Raw genomic sequence first — 20,000 nt, forward strand, 5'->3', positions numbered from 1 at the left:
GCGTGCAGAGACATTTTAATGACATCCGTAGAGCTAACACGCGGGTATTGGTGCATTTGAGATCCAAAATGATCCATTTTTATGCGCTTTCTTTACATCTAAAATATGAAATTGGTAAAAACATTTCAACAAAGTTGTAGTAACATTGCCAACGAGTCTTCGAATAGACCATTTTCGAATTCTCACGGCTGGACTGGATCTAGCATGAAATGGAGGCTAATGCGGCAAATCTTTTCACACACAAGTTAATTTGCCCGCATTAGCCTCCATTTCATACAAGATCCAGTCCAGCTGTGAGAATTCGAAAATAGACGGTCTATTCGCCTCAGTACTGCTTAGAGCTTCAATAAAAAGTCAGTAGAACTTACCCGTATCTCCATTGTCCATTCGTATTTTCTTCCATGGATAAGCTGGCCCTGGTTGCTCAGAGCATGGTTTGCGCTAACCAGCGTTAAACAGCATGGAAACCTATAGGTTTTAATACCTCTTAACCAGCGGTTAGCGCTAACCAGGCTTCGAGCAACCGGCCCCAGGCCCCAGTCGTTCGAAGGGTGGATAGCGCTATCGACTGGATAAATCACTATCCACTGGATAACTCAATTGCTTTTGCTAGTGTTTATCCGCTGGATAGTGATTCATCCGGTGGATAGCGTTATCCACCTTTTGAACAGCCGAGGCCAGGCCCCAGTTCAAAAGGTGGATAACGCTATCCACCGGATAAATCACCATCCATTGGATAGAGTGGTTTTCAATTGAGTGTCGAAAGTAACCAGCGAATTGCTTTGGTTTTGCAGTTCTTCACTTAGTGATTGGTTCAAAGTTCTCGCTCCACTTTTTCAACCAATCAGAAGTGAAACCAAAACCAATCGTGGCTCGCGCGTGCACATTTTCCCGCGCTTCGTGTCGGCTACGTGTGATTACTTCGAGTTTTTGATTGGTTTACTGGATTGTCTCTGTCCTTTTTGATTGGCCAAAGTAAATACTTTGGTTTTGGTTTTACGACACTCATTTGAAAACCGCTCTAGCGCAATTGATTTCGCTATTACTTATCCACTGGATAGTGATTTATCCGGCGGATAGCGCTATCCATCGTTTGAACAACTGGGGCCAGGTGTCTAGCCCGAAAAACGCCTGTATTTACCGTCATTTGCCATCGCAAAATGAAAAGAAAAAAAACAGGCAGGATTCGCTTCAAGGTGCTACGGGTTTAAAACCTACAGTCACCTCCGGCTGGATTTGTCACCTTAAGAAGCGAAAGTGTTTAATTTTCGTAATGAATAAGTTAAAGACAATGCAAATAGCTTTACGGTTGTGATGTGACGATTGATTACAACGTGTGCGCGGAGTGAATCACTTTTGCTTGAAGCTCGCCACTTCGTTAGTTTTTAGGAAAAGAGTGACAATTTAACTCATTTGGGCATTGGTGTATGTTTTTCAGTGGTCTAGATGTGCTAGGTGAGATCTCCTTGTCCAGTACCCGCCAGTCCGGTTTTGCCAAAGCCGCAATGGAGTGCTTGCTGGATAGCAACCTTCCCGCTAAGTTCGCCATGACTGGTGCACTGAGCTGTAATAACATTATGCAAGATGGCTTTTACGACTGTGGACCGGTGAGAAACCTAGAAAAGCAATTCAGCCGAGTGCCGTTCTACCAAAACCGAAGTGATTACTTTCACCCTTTACAACAGTAAGACTCGGACAGTCAAATAGGGAGCTTAAGAAACGGCGACGGCGACGGCAACAACAACGCCACAAAAGAATGATATCATTGGTTAAAAGAGCATAAATAATCGTGCTGCACGTGCAGCACGTAGTACTGCACATGTTTTTGCGGTACTCTGCATAACAACGACATGAAATCACCAAATTTGAGGTTATGACATCAACGTGAGCAAGCAACAGAGAGTCTTTCGTTCTCTATTTTCAGTCTGAAACCGTTCGTACCTATTTTTTTTTAGGATACTATTGCAACGATTCCTTGACGCTATTCCACACCGGTTAACTTTTCAACACATTTATTGACATCTTAAGTCTCCACGAGTTTGTTCCTTTTCCTTTTTTCCTCCGCGTCTACCGGTCCTAACCGGTTTCTTGTGACGTCAGTCCATCGCGTCACGCAATTGTCACGTTGCGTCCTATTTTCGTTCCGACAATACTTAACCTAAATTGTAGGACGTGAACGAGATGGAATAATAGCGAAAGACTTATGATAGAGCAAAATTATACGTTTTCGTCGACTCAGTCAACCCGGCGCTTTGCGCAGGAAAACCTGGAACGCATGCAAGCTTGTTATAATTGGTTTTCCTTTATTTCTGATTGGCTAATGATGGAGCACGAAATTCTGAAGTCCATCTCTTTGCATCACATTGCAAAGTCACGTGGAATTACATTCGGCAACAAGGAAAATACACAGGGTGTGCTTTCATCCATTCTCCTACGAGCCTGAAGACTTATCTCCATGTATTGGCTGTATCACGACTGCAAGGTATACGGTCGTGTGAACAACCGAGAGGGCTTGATGCAGCGATAAACTTCATCATAATCAGCCTCGTTCCCAGGACCTAAGCCAAGAGAGAGGTCCTGGCAACGAGGTTGATCATCATCCAATCATCAACGACATATTTTTCCTTATCTTTACTTTTATTATTTCATTTCATATCATCAGCCTAAACTTCTTCATTACTATCATCTTCGTCTTCATTATCATCATCATTATCATTTTCATTTATTCTCGGTTTTCACATGACGTCACGGCCACCATGTTGGTGCCCCTAAACAAAGAAACGGCAGCCATGTTGGTGCCCCGACCAAATCCTCCGGGAATTCAACTCTATTATTATGCAAAAGTTTTCTTTTGTTTTCGTTGAAAAACATGGCTGTTGATCACGTGAGTGAAAACCAACAATTTTCCTTCTTTCATTTCAGATGCGTGCGGATAGCAAGTTCTTGACATTGGAGGAGCTAAATTCACAATCCACTGATGCACACCGACCTATTATCTTGATCAACTCGAAAAACGCTGAGAGGTAAATAAAATAATAAAAACCTTTCTTGAGTATCAACTGATTGAGAGCCTGATAACGAAACGAGTCCTCTGCAAAAGTAATCTACACATCAACAAAAATTGAATGAGCTGTTTTTTAATGAAAGGGGAAAACCGTTGTACCCGGAGAAAACCCTTTTCCAAGCAGAGTGGTTAACCCATGTGGCGTTATCCGTGATTTGAGATAAACGAAGTAAAGCCTTCTCTACGGAAGCTGTCAGTTTCGAAGGGATCTTGAGTTGCATTTTGCAGTCTTGCCTGTCATGTACAAAATACCGAACTGAACGGAACGCAGTGATGAGAGAGCTCTATAGGAGTTATTCAACCGTTTCGATGACTGGTATGTTCTCTGTCTTAGCCATGGTGTTTATTTTGTTTAGGAAAACACCTTCGCCAGTTCTCATCACACCCAAGGAACCAGAGAAAAGTGTTGAGAAAATAGGAAAGGGGTCGAGATCTCACAAGGACTTGAAAAGGTTTGGCTTTTTTTTTTAATGATGCTCGTGTAAAAGTAGGGTGTCTTCAACAAGTCGGCTTATCAAGTGAAATCAGCGAGCAAGGTGCCCTCTTATATCACAGTTTCATGTAGCAACTTTCGTCGGTATTGTGTGACAAACTGTCTGATCGCGTGTTTGTCTTTTTCTTCCTTTCAGCAAAAGTAGGATCATGCGCGAACGCGAAGAACAGAGACAGCGGGAAGAAGAGGCCACCTTATCTGAGGTGTCAGTGGTGCAACAGGAAGAAGTTCCTTCCTGGCAGCCCCCTACAGATGAAGTACTACGCCTGTACATTGAAGAAGTGCAACACAATATACAGCCGCTGAACAGCAACAGCGAACAGATAGAGGCTCTAGCGATGTAAGTAGCTCGTCAACTACAAATGGTGGATACAATACGGGCATGAGATCTGCGAGGGTATTTTCAATGTGAGCCGTCAAAGGATTTATGATCTAAACTGACTTCGAAGCACTCTTTCTCGCGACGGCGTTGTAATGGTATCATAGGACACACCAATAGACCTTTTTGCTGTTACGGCGGCCATTTTCATTTCTATTGTTTCGAAAGACATTATGGGATGCTCAGGGGGCAAATTAATATGTTTTTGCCCCCTGGGCATCCCATAATGTCTTTCGAAAGAATAGAAATCAAAATGGCTGCCGTATATGCAAAAACGTTTATTATAGCTCAACTGACAAGACCATATCGATGCCGTTATGTGAAACAGTTGTTTAGATTCAATCCGTCTTTATGGTACAGTGTTCAAACTGATCTGAGCCTCCTTATGAACTCCTTTGACTCAACAGTAAAGATAAGCGCAACGCTTGCCGCTGAGGAACCGAAAGCATCCATTGCACTTCTTTCCTTATTTACAGATTTGTCAGTGACAAGATGGGTGGCCCAGTGGATCGAGAATCACTGTCTTCCTTCAGCTATGAACTGCCCATAGGTCAACTGAAAGTAGAGCTCAACTCTAATATTATTCCAATCGGAAAGATACAAACCGGAATCTTCTATCACAGGGCTTTGCTGTTCAAGGTAAGATTTGCCCGAGAGTATGGGCCTGGACAGAATTTTTTTTAGGTCTTGTTCTATTGGTTTTCTATCGTGAAAAACCGTTTTTCGGTAATATTGGTCCATCAACATTTTAAACTATCAGCAGGCCCGGATGGCCAGGCAGAAAAAGCGCGGTGACATCGACCGCTGTCATGCCCGCGGGCCTTTTATTGCGAGAAGCAGGCCTAAGCTTGACCCCGAGGAAAAGGACCTGGTGCAACGATGCATGGACTTTGCGTGGACGGGAAAGAGAATGCTAAACAACAGTGGGATAAATGACAACTAACAGTTACGAGGAGCTCATCGAGGGGGATCCTCTATCTCCACTAATTCCTTGAGTAAACCCTTTCCCGAGTAACTATATTTTTAGGAACAGGTTTTTCCCGTGAAAAGTATCCTATTTCCCTTGACGCTGAGATAGCTCTGTTTTGATTCAGGGTTCGTACTCTTTTAAGGACTTCAAATTTCATGACTTTTTCATGACCTTCTCTAACTTTCCATGACCTTAAAGTGCCCCTGTGACCAAAAAATCAATTCATATTTTTCTTTAGATTTCAAAACTATGTTAACAAAACACTAGGTGACCCACGTTTTAAGCCTTGATTTCAAAAAGACACCTCTTTATTTTAACTGTAATTTTCCTATTTAATGGTCCGCCGTTACTAACATTATGTTCTTGAGAGAGCTGGATCGAGGAGAAAATTACGTCATAGGCTCACTAGTTTAAAAATGCAATACGTGTGTACGCCGCATACTTAATATGCAGCACGGGGGTTTTGGGCTTTCAGACTTTTAAACTCACGCTTTGCATATATTATTAATAACCTGCGTTCACACGCTGAAATTTTAAGCTAGTGAGCGTCTGACGTCACTTTTCCCTGGATCCAACCGTCTGAGGTCCAATCGGTCAGTTTTGAACGTGAGTAATGGCGGACCGTGAAATCCAAAACTTACACTCAAAGTAAACGGCCTTTGCATAAAAATCAAAGCTCAAGATTTTGCCAGTCAGGTGTCAAGCAAACACACTTTCAAAATCTGAAGGAAAAAAGGAAGTGTTTTTTTTGATCACAGGGGCACTCTAAGTTTAGCTGCCACGTACGAAAATTTTCAAGACTATCCTTTTTTAGGATATAACTCAGATCAAATTTGAAGAAATTAACAACCTTTTTCCGAACCAACTCAGTGAAACTTCCGATTGTTTGATAGAAACTCGTCTTTACTCCATTTTATCCTTGCTTTGACACTGCAGTGATTAATTTCCCATATTTCCATATTTATAATTTTCCATGACTCTCCATGACCGACCATAAAATTCCATGACTTTCCAGGTTTTCCATGACCCGTACGAAACCAGTGATTGGTTTTTACAACTGTGAGAGTGCTGAATCTCCCAAGGGAGACGTCACAAATTATGCATATTTAATGAGCAAAAACAATAGCTTTGCACGCTCTGCACGTGTATTTTTCATTTTTGTACATTTCTTTCACGTTTTCTGCAAATCTACGACGTGAAATTACCAATTCTCAAGTTTTTCAGAGAACGTGAACACAAGGCAGCGAATTTGAAGTTTCTGTCGTAGCTTCGACACCGCACCTCCTAATTCAGTTCCTGGAAAGTTACACATGACGAAAACGATTAATTAACCTGAAGTTGCAATTTTAAATGACGTTTTCGTTACCGTCGTGTCGCAGATCTTAAACTCCGTGCAGGCTCCCCTTCACGAGCTCCTGGCAGCTAGCATTAAAACATCACGCGCGTGCCCATTAAATTTTAAACAGGTGACCATCTCTCTTCAATTTCCCAAATGTAACTGTGCTGTTTTGTTTGTCATTTATTATTTATATCCAGGCTCTCGCGGATCGCATCGCAGTAAGTTGTTCTCTCGTGCGAGGAGAGTACAACAGGGCCTGGAACGAGGTTCTATTGTGTGAGGAAGCTAAGGTGGGGATAGTCTAGCAAATGATTCTTTGTTGAAATTAAACACGAAGAGAACTTGCAGTCGCGTTTTCAAACAGTTGCAAGAAGGCGAGACATTATTTCACCTTGTCGCCAGTGATGACGTCTCAGTCGAAACCTCATGAGATGCATTAATGCATAATTGGACCAACGCAATAACATCTTCAAATGGTTTGACTTTCTTGTCTTCTCGGATAAGGACTATAAGCCGTAGGCCCAATCTCACCAACCTTGCTGATAATTACGTGGGACATTAAGGACGGTGCCTACTAAATTCAAAGGTATTTTTGCGCGGTTTACTGAATATGCGGGAAAAGCAGATCTTAAATGGTGTTATTAAAATCCAAAAAGAAAATTGGGGGTAACCAAGCATTTTTCGAAGATAATTAATTAACAATATTTGTAAAAAGCTTTAAAATACAAAGCAATAGACCCTAAAGGGCGCCTAAATTTGAATAACAATACTTTGTACATCCTTATTGTCGTACTTATGTTTCTAAACAATGGATTATTCACATGAATGTGAGGCTTAGGATGTACATTGCCATTTATGCAAAGGGTCTATGTATTGACGCTTAATTATCTCTGAAAAATGCATGTTTAGCCCTTATTTTCTTTTTGGATACCGAGACAACTTGCTAAGTTCTCTTTTCTCCGCATAGTTTTGAACCGAGCAAAAAATATCCCTGTATTAATAGACAACGCCGATAGAAAATCCGAGTATCTCGAGATGAGCAGAACGTATGTGCAATAACAATAGTAGGCATCGTCCTTAAGAACCCACAAACTGTTCGCGAAGAGAAGGGAATGGAATTCTGTAGCCTGGGCTTGTAATGGGCACACTGTCAATTGGAGCTTTGCTCTATTGTGTCACCCTCACAACCTATAGGCTGTTAAACTAAAGCCCTCTTTACAATTGTACGAAAATCTGGTACGGCACTCCGAAATCTTGGTACCATTCCCATGTTTTTTGGGCAAGGCAAGGTAAATTCTTCGTGTGTAAACCGAACGAACAGAAGGCGTCACAGTCAGTAGTACGCATCCGTGCCAGAAATTATAGGGGTGCTCCACACTCCAAATATTGGTACCGTACACGAGTTTCGAATGCCGTGCCAATTTTGTGCCTGTGTAAGAGATAAAAACTCGTACATTAAACCTATAACCTTTCGGTAACTCTTTCAATAAATGGTACAGCGAAAAACTTAATAAATAATTTGGTTTTCCACAATGACTTTCTTTGTTTATTTATATTTGTCTTCAGGACGGTCAGCCCAAGTTTCCTCCTAAAAATTACATTGTCGATCTCATGCATTTCCCTGGCCGACTAATGAGCACTGACTCACCCGAGGCCACATTTTACCAGAGGCTCTAGTTTGTTCCTCCTTGTCAGCCATTTTAGCGAGTGTTCGTAAAAAGTTCATTGATCAACGATGGACTTCTACCACAAAGATAACGAAGCGTGTTTGCGATACATTTTGACTTCGGAAGGCAGTATGGATTCATCAATATTTGTAGAACGTATTTAGGTGCTTTTCCTGTACATAGTGTGAATTAAAATTTTGTTTATATTCAAGTTGCCGTTTCCTTTTTGATCTTCTGGCACAATAAATACCCTTCATGTCCGACTCGCTCGTATTTAATATTGTACAACTTTAAACATTATTACAATGTAACCGATATAAATATATCTATATTTTTCTTTATGTAAATAACCTAGCGGTAAATAGTAAACTGCTTACGAGAGTTTTCGCTGCGGAACATTAAAACGTGCTACAATTTGGCTAAAATGACTGCCTTCCACGAAGGTAAGGCATTTCAGGATGTGGCATGGGTTGAATGAACTACACTAAACTACAGCACCATACAGAAAAACTGTGGCTTCATATTAGGCCTCCTAAAAGGCGACGACGTCGATTTGCTTTCAAAAAAAGTCCCGTTGCTGTCATCTTTGTGTTGAGGAACGACGGAAAGTATCGAGCTCCAAGGCTAGACCTTCCATTTGTCGTGCTGTCGATTCCTGGAAATAGAAAATGATATATAACTATATCGCTATTTGTAAAATTAGTTAGCATTCCCGAAGACGTTTCCGACGAAATTCGTGAGCTAATCGGTAGATGGAAAGGGAAAACTCCACATTTCTGGTTGCTGTCGTCCGCTCAAAGATGCCTTCACTTTTGCTCCCTTTCTCGGCACCCTTGTTTGCGAACCAGAACATCACAACTTCAAACCTTCAGAGATGCGCGAAGATTCAATGGATTTGCTTAATTCTTTTCTAATCTTCACCAAATTATGCATTCTTTTCAAGTTGAAAGTAAATGGAAAAACATCGGGGTTAGGGGAAATACAAATATCAGTAACTGTCCGCATCAGTTCTTTTTTTGTTTTTACAAAATAACGAGCAACTCTTTGTGGTAGAGCCAATCATCTCATATCCAACGCGCGCTCATGGAACAATTGTTAATTAGTATCACCCAACTAACCATTTGTACTAATTGTTCTAATGGACTAATGCAAATCCTGATTTTTGATTGGCTACGCTACTAGAGGACTATTAGTAATAGTCCTCGAGTAGCGAAAAGCGTGACGCTTTTTTTCTCGTCTTATTCCCAAATAAATATTTCTTTAACTTGCATTTGCTAACTTTATTATTGTCTTTTCTGTCCGACTAGTTGGGTGATACTAAAACAATTAGACCCTTCGGCGAAGGGTCTAATTGTTTTAGTATCACCCAACTAGGCTTCGCCCTCAAGGGCCACCGGTCAATAGCCCATTCGGCTTCGCCTCATGGGCTATTTACCTGTAGCCCTTGCGGGCTACGGGTCTAATTGTTAAATATCCAACGTGTGCTCGTGGGAAAATTGTTGATTAGAACGGAATGCGTTACCTTTAGTCTCTCCAGCTTTTGCGCGGTCATTAGGTTATGGTCCCTCTCGGCCTCTAGAGCATGTTTCATTCCTTTTGTTTCCCAGTGATTCTCGGCCACGTCACTCGCAAGTTTGTTGATGGTCATGCGACTGGCCTGTCGAGAAAACACTTTCCGTCACACTTATGAAAAGTCCATTCTTTCAATGCTGCTAATAAGACGCACACAGTTCTTGGTATGGGCCACGAGATGCCCTTTACCATTCTTAAAGACAGCCACTAACAACAATAATTAAATCTCCGAGGAGTTCCATTAACTTTGCTTCTCAAGTTAACATACAAATTTATTAGTAAGACAACGCTAGCCTTATAACAACCCCGACATGCACAATCGTTAACTTTAACGTTGAAAACAGCTCGAGTTTAAACTTAGGAGAAAAAATTTCAAAGTGGTTTTCAAAATTGGGCGAGCATCCAAAGAGCGGCATGTTGAAGAAAATGTTAAAATCGTTCAATTGGGTCTCTACCAACGTTTATCATTTTTTTTTTTTGGTTTTAATTGAAGAGTTCTACCAGACAGGTGCCATCTTTGCGCTTACGTCAGACAAGTGGTACAAGCATATCAAGGAACATTTTTATGGCCTTACCCTCATAAGTTCTTTGGCCTTCTCGGTGGCCTCGTTAACTTTTCTTTTCTCTTCCTCTCTCTTCTTAAAGCTTTCTTTGCTTTGCTTTTCCAGGGCGTCCTGTATTTTCCTGAAAAAAATATCACCCAGGGGACATAGCGAGGTCATATTTATTCGCTTGTGACAAGGGCAAAAACTGCGAAAAGACTCGTGTCCAAATACTGTGGGTATGCTTTTTATTTCTACTTTCTTCTTACGGAGTTGACCCCACTACTTGAAGCTTTTTTCCAAAAAACAAGGAATCAAATTTTAATTGGTTCTTAACGTCAACTATCAATCAAACGCCAGATCGAAACACACGTGATCTTACAGGCACGTGCATACCTTTTTTAGCACGTGCAGAAACCGTGGTTGGTAAATATTTCTAAATCAGCCAGCTGAAAAACCAAGTAATTTATATAATGTACCTTGATCTTACTAACTCGGCCTGCAAATTTCCAAACTTCGTCTTGAACCACTCCTGTGCTTCGCGAAGGTTCTCGGAAACCTGGACGAAGAGAACAATTTAGTTCATTGTGCTGATTTTACTCGATGCGGAATACGTTTGAGAACGACTAACAGCAAGCCAGAAAAAAAAAAAAACACTGTCTCCTAAGATTAAAATCAGCGACCTTCAGATTGGAGTACGAGGACGACTAAAAGTTCGAGTTCTTAGTTGAGACCACGCGCATTTCGAAAACTTCCGTTGTTTAAACTAGACTAGAAGCGCAGTTCGTCCTCGTCGAACTTTGCCAAACAGTAGCAGCTTCTCTTTAGGAGCCACGTACTATTAAATACCACAAGTCCAGTGCATTGCTGCCATAAACCACTGAGGCCAGGGATTTTTTTATACCAAAGTGCACTCGAAATCATGTGATTACTTGAACAAATTAGAGAGAAAGAGCAACATTGTACTACGAAATAACGTCTGCAAATGTATAGAGCGTTTTCACATGACGTCAGGGCGGCCATGTTAGTGTTCCAAAACAAAGGAATGGTGGCCATATATTGGTGTACCAAACTAATCGTCCCAGAATTGAACTCTATTTTTATGCAAAAACTTTCTTTTGTTTTAGTAATCCAATATGGCTGCTGGTCTTTTTCAGCACTGAAAGTACAAGCCCAAGCATAACAGCGCTTGTCCCCGCGAAAATGGGATTGACGCAAGTATAAGCACAAAGCGCGAGCACAAGCCCAAGACTTCTCTTTGTGTTTGCGCTTATACACCTTATTCCAAAATGGCTTCCATTTTAGTATTCTTTTGTTTGATTGCAAATTGGCCCTTTTGGCCTTGTTCGAGTTTAAATATTCTTTTGAATTTTACATTTGACAGCGAGGTCAAGAGGGCCAATTTGCAAGGAAACAAAAAAAAATACTAAAAGTGCGGCCATTTTGGAATAAGGTGTATGCTTGCGTTCGCTAGCGTTGTGTTAAAACGACACACTGCATAAGCACAAGGAAATTTGCAACGTCTGGCCAATTAAAGCACTCGTTCCAGACTCCCCGCGTCTGAGCATTTGAACAAAATGGCGGATGCCGTGGTTGATTCTGATGCGCATGGCGACGTTCGTTTTAACTTAGCATAAGCTGCTTGCGCTTGCGTCGTTAGTAAAAACCAGGCTTTAGCGAGCGGAATGAACATACCTGTTGCGTCTCAAAGTTTGCAGCCGCAAGTTTTCTTTCTGTATCTTTCCTTGAGGATTCCAAGTCTTTTTCACGCGCTTGGAGTTTCTACAATGAAATGGAGATTTCTTTCGATGATGCAGATAATTCTACTACCAAACGGACAAGCCAGAGAAAGTGGCCAACCTCAAAAAATCACGTTTCTCACCTTAAGTCGCTGTTCCAGTTCTTTCCGCAATCCTTTCTCTCGTTCAAGTTCTTCTTCTTTATCCCTGTTGAAAAAAATCCAAGAAATAATTAATCACCTCCCTTTAAATCGCTCTTGAAACCAGGTGATTTCAATTGGTTTTTTTTACAATACCACGTTAAAACTCAATCCATTTTCGCAATACAAGGTAAAAAGCAAAAATGAGCGAAGATGTTCATGATAAAGAGCTGCGGACTCACTTTTGACACTTATCGAGTCTTTACTCACCGTTGAGCTTGAATCAATGTCTCTAATTCCGTTTGAAGGTCGGTGAACTTTGATACAAACTCTCCTATAGTTTTAGCCTACAATTCAAAGATCAAAAAATAAGTTGACTTTAATGGTTATTTACTCCGTTAACCATTGACCACCAGGATCAGGAATGCATGGAAGAAAGCATACAAGGTGCGCAATTACGTACTTGTCTCGTTTTGCTATTTGTCCGCTTGTGTTCGCGCCGCCGCGTCAGGTATTAGGGAACTTAAGCAACGACGACGGCGACGGCAACGAGAACGTCATCTCAAAATATAAATTTGCGTTATTGTAATCGCTTCGTTACTATTTCAACTTTTTTAATATGACGGGGGTGTGGTAGTTCCTCAAAAATGACGCTCGTAGGAACGGAGCTCAATTAAGGGCAGAAAATGAAAATTTATCCTCAAGTAATGACGTTGTCCATAAAACCTCAAATTTGGCTATTTCACGTTGTAGTTTTGCTGACGACGGCAAAGAAATGGACAAAAGTGAAAAACGCACGTGCAGGGCGTGCAAAGCTATTGTTTTTTCCTACTAAATATGCAAATTTGTGACGTTCTCGTTGCCGTCGCCGTTGTCGTTGCTTAAGTTCCCTATTGAATGCGTCAACTCAAATTGCACTCTTAGGGCCGATTTACACGATACGATTTTGTCGCATGCGACAAGCTCACGACAGGCCTACGACACGACTTACGATTGTCGCAGCGTTTTAAAACATGTTTTAAAATGATACGACATTTTTTCTGACGTACACAACAATTGTAAATCATGTCGTGGGCCTGTCGTAAGCCGTTGTCGCATGCGACAAAGTCGTACCGTGTAAATCGGCCCTTAGGGTGCGTTCGATTGACCGTAATGCGGAATAGGAGTACATGGAATATAAGTTAGAAATCCTTCGTTTTTAAGGAGATACACATTAAAATTGTCAAATATCTGCAAAAATGCCATTTAAACATTTTTATTATTCTTCCTGCTTTGAAACGCGCCAAACATACCGTTTTAATCATCAATCCACATATTCTTATTCCGGAATAGGGTCAATCGAACGCGCTTATCGTCCTCATGCAGAGTACCGCAAGAATACGTGCAAAAATCCGTGCTGCACGTGCAGCACGATTATTTATGCTCTTTTAACCAATGATATAATTGTTTTGCGCCGTTGTTGTTGCCGTCGCCGTCGTAAAATCTTAAGCTCCCTACTAGAGAGTTTAGGGACCTTTAGATTCTAGGACGAGGACGAGAACGAGTACGAGATTTGACTGCCCGGTTTTAGCGAAGGTTCTGAGAAGATTCATAACACGGACGATTAATCTTACTCTTTGTTAGCAGGGTAGGTTCCACAGTTAATTTTTATGGCTGGTAACTTAACCTTTTTTGCTGATTGAAAAATGCCAAAACTGCTACCGTGTTGTTGACTTGTTTTGATACGACGACATTCTTGCAAAACCTCGAACTAAAATGACGACGGTATCACGTTTTTCCCGCCAAAATGACGCTGGTTAGCAGGCGCTCACTGTTGTCCTATAAGAAAATCTCGTACTCGTAGTCGTTCTCGTCCTAGAATCTAAAGCTCTCTTTTAAGACGACGACGGCTACGACTGCGACTACGGCAACGCCACAAAACAATAATATTATTTGTTAAAAGAGCATAAATAATCGTGCTGACGCATTTTAGCAAGTATGTTTGCGGTTGTTAGCGGTCCCCTGCATAACGACGACCTGAAATCACCAAATTTGAGGTTTTGACGACGACGTAAGCATGTAACAGAGATTCTTTCATTCTCTCTTTTCACTCTGAAACCGCTCGTCCCAATTTATTTTTGGGATATTTCGCCCACATTGTAGGACGTGAACGAGTCTCAATAATCGCCAAAGACTTATGATAGAGCCAAGTTATATTTTGAGGTGACGTTTTCGTCGACCGTCGCCTTCGTAGATCTTAAACTCCCTATTGCCTAACGTGCGACTGTACAGTACGAGAAAAGCTGGTTTTCAATCAATCCATCATGTGAGTAGAATTGATCCTTTCAAAGGATCAACTCTACTCTATCGTGTGACCAAGGTTTGTCCCAGGTCAGAACGATTCTCCACACCTCATTATCCTGTCACAAATATAGGACATTTCCGAGTTCATGTCTGCTTCCTCTTCAAAACGAGTCTAAGTGCGAAGTTTTCCTGATGAAAATTAGTTTTCATTCTTATGTAAAGAATGACCATCACAAAAACTTCGCGCATAAATTCGCTTTGAAGAGGATGCAGACATGAACTCGGAAATTACAATAACCAGGGAAGAATTATTCAAAATAGAAAATTTAGAAAAAGCACAAACCAAACGCAAGCACATTAAAAAAAGGAGGTTTTCCTGTACAAAAATCAAACCATCTTACCTGTTCGGAGTTTTTACGCATGTACTCATTTTTAACACGCTCGAGGTTGTTGAGTTCTTTTTTGAAATGCTGCAGGTAGAAAACAAAGAAGAGGAAAAAAACATACAATTAAGTAAATATGAATAGATGTAAAATTCGGTTATGACTCGGGGAAACTCGGCAAAGTCTCCGGTTCTCCGAAGAAGAGCCGTACCTATACGACCTTCCGACGACTAGTTCACAGAACACTCTTATGACAGGACATAAAACTAACAAGAGACAGGGGCTAAATTAAGCTAGACTAAGAAATGAACATTCAAAGGTTTCAGTTTCTACCTCTGTTTTGCTTTTAACTCCATCTTCGTCCATTTCCTTTGCTTTATGATGCGCCTTGTGTAATTGCTCAAGCTGCACTTTTTGCGATTTGAGTTTTGTTTTGTTCTTTGAGAGTTTCTCTTCAAGATCTTTCACTTTGTCCTCCAACGCCTTGTTCGTTTCTTTCAGCTTGTTCTTCAAGGAATTCGAGTCCTCTATGTCTTTCTTTACCTGAAACACCATAGAAATCGTAAAGTCAAAAAAAAAAAAATAAAATAATAATAATAATAATAATAATAATAATAATAATACTTTGTATATTAACGTCCGTGGAAAACAACTCGAGTTAAATAGACTTTGTCCGAAGTTCCTACAACCATTTGCAAAACTTGAGGACGGTGTCTACTAATTCAAAGGTATTTTTGTGCGGTTTATGAATGTGCGGGAAAAGCAGATCTTAACAAGTGTTATTGAAATCCAAAAACAAACTTGGGGGTACACAGGCATTTCTCAACGATAATTAAATCAACAATATTTGTAAAAAGCTTTGAAATAATTGAAGCTAAATTATCTCAGAAACCCCCGGTTTTCTTTTTGGATACAAAGAGCACTTGATAAGTTCTTCTTTCTTCACACAGTCTCAAACCGCGCCAAAATATCCCTGTATTAGTAAGCAACACCCATAGGAAACCCGAGTATCTCAAGATCCTTAGAACGTACAATAGGCACCGTCCTTAAGGTTGGACAAGATTAGAGCTATTGTGACGCAACGGATTTGATTTGCGCGTGCGCTGTTGCTAAGCAATTTATCGTACGTTATCAGAGATCGTTAAAGCTTTTGAATTTTCTTTGAGAGATTCTCCTATTCCATTCAGCGTCCTTTTTGCCACGAATAAACTCTCCCGCCCTCTTTAAGCAGATCGATTGATATTTTGCTCTAAGTTTCTTTTAAATTTAAACATAATTCCATCGAGAAAAACCAAGAAAAATCTCGCGTAACTGAGAAATTTGAGACTGTTCACATGAAAACGGCAAACAGAGAACAGCAAACGCGGGAAAATTGTGCCTAGATGCACAAACGAGGGCCCAAATCTATCTTATAATGGCAAAGCTAACCTTGGCAAGTTCCCTTTTATGCTTCGTTTTTGTTTCTTGCAATTCTTTTTGTCCCTGTCGCATAACATCTTCCAACCGCTCTTCAAGTTCTGCAGCCTTCTCCTGGCGTGTTTGTCGAATTTCGTGTTCCCTATAAATGTGGCCACGATTTTGGCTATTAATTCTCTCTAAGATGTGCATTTAACTCGGTTATTTGCCTTACTCTTAACTGGCGGGTGTATTAATATTCCTTGGTCATCGTGCTACGTGGGCAGCACGCTTCAAGCTGAAGAAACACAACCGTACAGCATGCGCGCGTGTCAAAAGTCCTGAAGCGCTGCCGATCTCCATCCCGTCGTTATCTGAGTAAAAGCGAGGACAACGCCAACGCCAACGCCATCGAAAACGTCACTCCAAAATATAACTTAGCGCTGTCGTGTTTATTTTGCGATTATTCCATTTCGTGCACGTGTACAATATAGCGTTTTCAAATGACGTCACGGCGGCCATGTTGGTGTTCCAAAACAAAGAAATGGTGGCGATGATTGTGCACCAAACTAATCCTCCGGGAATTAAACTCTATTTTCATGCAAATACTTCCTTTTAATTAACAATGATTTAGACAAACATATACTGGCAAAAACTAGCGATAAAAGCGTCCGACGTTTCGGCGACATCTTGGCGCCATTGTCAAGGGAAACTAAATTAAATATGCGATCTCAAGAGAAACTAAGAGTCCAGAGTCATTAAATTTGCACGAGTTAAACAAAGACCTTAGCCCGAATTGAGTCTGATTGTACATTTAAACATGGTCTTAATTGTTTAATGAGTAACATCTTATTAACTAGACAATCGAACTTGTTCTGGCATTTTTTCAACACATTAAAACGATTGTGAAGGTCCTCCGGAATCCTGCCTGCGTGTCTATTATCATAGTGTTTGCGCACTGACGAGGTCTTGCTTCTATGTCCATCAACGCGTACGAACAGATGGCCACGGGTGTATCCGACATAACGCCAGAGGACCTTCACAATCGTTTTAATGTGTTGAAAAAATGCCAGAACAAGTTCGATTGTCTAGTTAATGAGATGTTACTCATTAAACAATTAAGACCATGTTTAAATGTACAATCAGACTCAATTCGGGCTAAGGTCTTTGTTTAACTCATGCAAATTTAATGACTCTGGACTCTTAGTTTCTCTTGAGATCGCATATTTAATTTAGTTTCCCTTGACAATGGCGCCAAGATGTCGCCGAAACGTCGGACGCTTTCATCGCTAGTTTTTGCCAGTATACTTCCTTTTGTTTCGGTAATCCAATATGGCTGCTGGTCACGTGAGTGAAAACGCTTTATATGGGCGAACTATCCCGGAACGTAAACATTGAATCTGGATGATTGATTGTTGTATGCTAACGATGTCGTCAAAACCTGAAATGTGGTGATTTCACGTTTTGTCTTGTGGAGTCATAGTTAATCGAGGGATTGGTGCACGAGTGGTGCGTAACAGTGCACAATCTTTTGTTTTCGCTTCGCACGGGTTTGCAAATTAGTTGCGCATAATTTAATCGAAGGATTTGATTGGTTATCTTCTCCAAAAAAAAAAAAAGATGTGTTTTGTGCAGGGTCAAGGCCAAAAATACGGACAAAAAGATGACACAAAGGAACTTCTCGAGTTTCACAAACATCTCCATGCATTAACAATATCGTGGAGTACTGCAAAGAAAGAATAGGGAACCGATATGGCTCTTGCTTTGTGGCATTGTCGATGGCAGAGCCTTTGGTCATCGCTCAAACTCCCCATTTAAACGTAATTGAAAAACGTCCCCAGATGTTCTTGAAGCTTGTCAAGATTTCGTGTCCTTGACAAAATCCAGTATTCCATCCGCACTTGAAAGTTTAGGGAGAGGTTTGTACCTAAGCTTAAAAAAGGTCCGATATCCGCCCTAAAAAAATGATGACGCACCTTTCCTCCAAAAGATTGTCATACGCCACTTGCTTTCTTCCCAGCTCAGTCTGAAGTACCTCCATATTATCTTGTAGTTCCCTGTTTGCCGATAAGAGTCTTTCCAGCTGTTCTGTCATGGTTTCTCGATCAGTTTGAGCACTCGACAGGGCCTCGCGCAAAGGTCGAAGCTAAAAGCGAACCAGAATTAATATTCAAAGGATTAGCGCGCACCAGCATTATTCTAACTGGCTGAATCTTAGCTCGCCGACAAAACGTCTTTCGGCGAATAAAAGTGACGTTAATTGTTCAACGCCGTCGCCATTGTCCTCAAACGAATTTTTCCAGGTAGATTAACCACCGTAAAGAGTTATGTCAACTGCCGATTCGAGCGTTGCCCCTTCGTCAAGCCCGCCGCACACGGTGAGGAAAGAGCTGAGCAACCTGCCTCGCGAGGCGGTTTGTTCAGCCGTTTTCTCACCATGTGCGGGGAACTTTTGGTGAAAATTTGGCCTCGCGAGGCCGTGAGGAAAAAATCAAACATGTTTGATATTTTTCGCCTCGCGAGGCAAATTCCTTATTGTGTGCGGCCATCGTAAGAATCGAGTTGAGCTTGGTCAATGAAGCATCCAATATAAATACATGGTATTCTCACGTGACTTCAGTGAGGTCGGAATTTCTTCCTCCGACACCATCCTGAACCGCTGGAGTCACGTGAGTATGCCATGTATTTTTTATTGGATGCTTGATTAAACCAAGCTCAGCTCGATTCTCACGATGGCAGCACACATTGAGGAATTTGTCTCGCGAGGCCAAATATATCAAACATGTTTGATTTTATCCTCACGGCCTCGCGAGGCGAATTTCTCACCACAATTTCCCCGCACACGTGAGGAAACGGTTGAGCAAACCGCCTCGCGAGGCAGTTTGCTCAGCTCTTTCCTCCAGTGTGCGCCGGGCTTTAGAGCCGACAGAACTGAAACCACAAAGAGAACGCGACAAATCTGCTTAGTTAACGAGCAAAAAAAACAACTCCGCAAGCTGTGCACGTTAGCGTAATGGGGAGCCTAAGCACGCGATGTTTTCGAGCCACGAACAGGCACGGGAAGTAAAAATTACTTTGGTCATACCAGGACTGTGGTCTCGCCCAGAATTTTAAACAAATTGTCTCTAGCAGTGGCAAGATAATTAGCCATATGAATGTGGTGGTATCAGGACAAATTAAAATAAAACGGCTCACTTCCGGTTGTCGTCCGGGTGGCTCTAAAATGTCGCATCCTTAAGCCGAAATAATGCACGAACGTGGTCACATCAAGCATTGCCTCATTTTAAAAGTAAAGTAAAGCAACCATATTTAACGTCGATAACTCGTAACAGTAATTCAAATGACAAACCTGAGGTCGACGGTGCGCTCATTTACTCCACACTCTCCATCAGTGCTCCGTTTTACGGGTATTTAAAGCTACTAGCTACACGGAAAGGAAAGGAGTCGAAACAAGGATGCGAGATCCGGGAATCGATATCAGGACCTCTTGCACAAAGGCCGCGCACTAACCGACTGTGCCATCCTTGCTCCTTAACGGTGGCCAAAAAGTTTCTCTATGTTTTTCCTCTAGTCTAGCCCTTCCTGTAAGCAGGGACGAATAACATTTCAGCCTACATTTACCTCTTGCAACTCCGTCTGTTCTATTGAGATGACTTTACTTTGAAGGGCATCGTTCTCATATTGAAGTTGTTTAATAAGCTGCTGTGAGGAAATCCTAGGTGAAGAATGAGGGTGACAAATTTACGTTTTTTGTTATTACCTAAATAATCATACGGTGTGGGGATAAGGGTGGATAGGACTGACCAAATGTGGATAGGAAATACGCAACAACTATCGTTCATGAAAAATGTTTTGCATTGGTGTGTATGGAGGCCAGAATTTAGACAAAACCCTGTCCAGACGTCAAATGCTGATGAAGGATTACAGAATAGGCCTTTTGCAATTAACGATCACATAGTACAAAATCCGCCATGCTGGGGGGCAAGCTCATTATTATTCCCCCACTGGGACATTAAAACAAAGAGACCTGAACC

The 20,000-nt window shown here is 41.4% G+C and overlaps 2 protein-coding genes across 2 annotated transcripts in view; one reads left to right on the top strand and one right to left on the bottom strand.

Moving 5' to 3' along the window:
* LOC137997943 (armadillo repeat-containing protein 3-like) overlaps positions 1-8,175 on the top strand; it is an 84,630-nt gene extending 76,455 nt beyond the window's left edge. The window contains exons 20-26 of the mRNA XM_068844273.1: positions 1,439-1,607; positions 2,923-3,023; positions 3,421-3,516; positions 3,694-3,897; positions 4,413-4,575; positions 6,443-6,535; positions 7,812-8,175. Coding sequence (XP_068700374.1) covers positions 1,439-1,607; positions 2,923-3,023; positions 3,421-3,516; positions 3,694-3,897; positions 4,413-4,575; positions 6,443-6,535; positions 7,812-7,922 — 937 coding nt within the window. The 3' untranslated portion in view covers positions 7,923-8,175. The remainder of the gene's footprint in view (positions 1-1,438; positions 1,608-2,922; positions 3,024-3,420; positions 3,517-3,693; positions 3,898-4,412; positions 4,576-6,442; positions 6,536-7,811) is intronic.
* The window catches only part of LOC137997942 (coiled-coil domain-containing protein 150-like), a 30,855-nt gene continuing 18,957 nt past the window's right edge, over positions 8,103-20,000 (bottom strand). Inside the window, exons 16-27 of the mRNA XM_068844272.1 lie at positions 19,588-19,681; positions 17,943-18,112; positions 16,000-16,129; positions 14,905-15,114; positions 14,590-14,658; positions 12,176-12,252; positions 11,909-11,972; positions 11,722-11,808; positions 10,506-10,585; positions 10,060-10,168; positions 9,435-9,569; positions 8,103-8,567 (exon numbers count right to left, since the gene is read on the bottom strand). Of these exons, the coding sequence (XP_068700373.1) occupies positions 8,493-8,567; positions 9,435-9,569; positions 10,060-10,168; positions 10,506-10,585; positions 11,722-11,808; positions 11,909-11,972; positions 12,176-12,252; positions 14,590-14,658; positions 14,905-15,114; positions 16,000-16,129; positions 17,943-18,112; positions 19,588-19,681 (1,300 nt within the window). The 3' untranslated portion in view covers positions 8,103-8,492. The remainder of the gene's footprint in view (positions 8,568-9,434; positions 9,570-10,059; positions 10,169-10,505; positions 10,586-11,721; positions 11,809-11,908; positions 11,973-12,175; positions 12,253-14,589; positions 14,659-14,904; positions 15,115-15,999; positions 16,130-17,942; positions 18,113-19,587; positions 19,682-20,000) is intronic.

This window comes from Montipora foliosa, chromosome 3 (assembly GCF_036669935.1).
Source record: "Montipora foliosa isolate CH-2021 chromosome 3, ASM3666993v2, whole genome shotgun sequence".
Classification (NCBI taxonomy): domain Eukaryota; kingdom Metazoa; phylum Cnidaria; class Anthozoa; order Scleractinia; family Acroporidae; genus Montipora; species Montipora foliosa.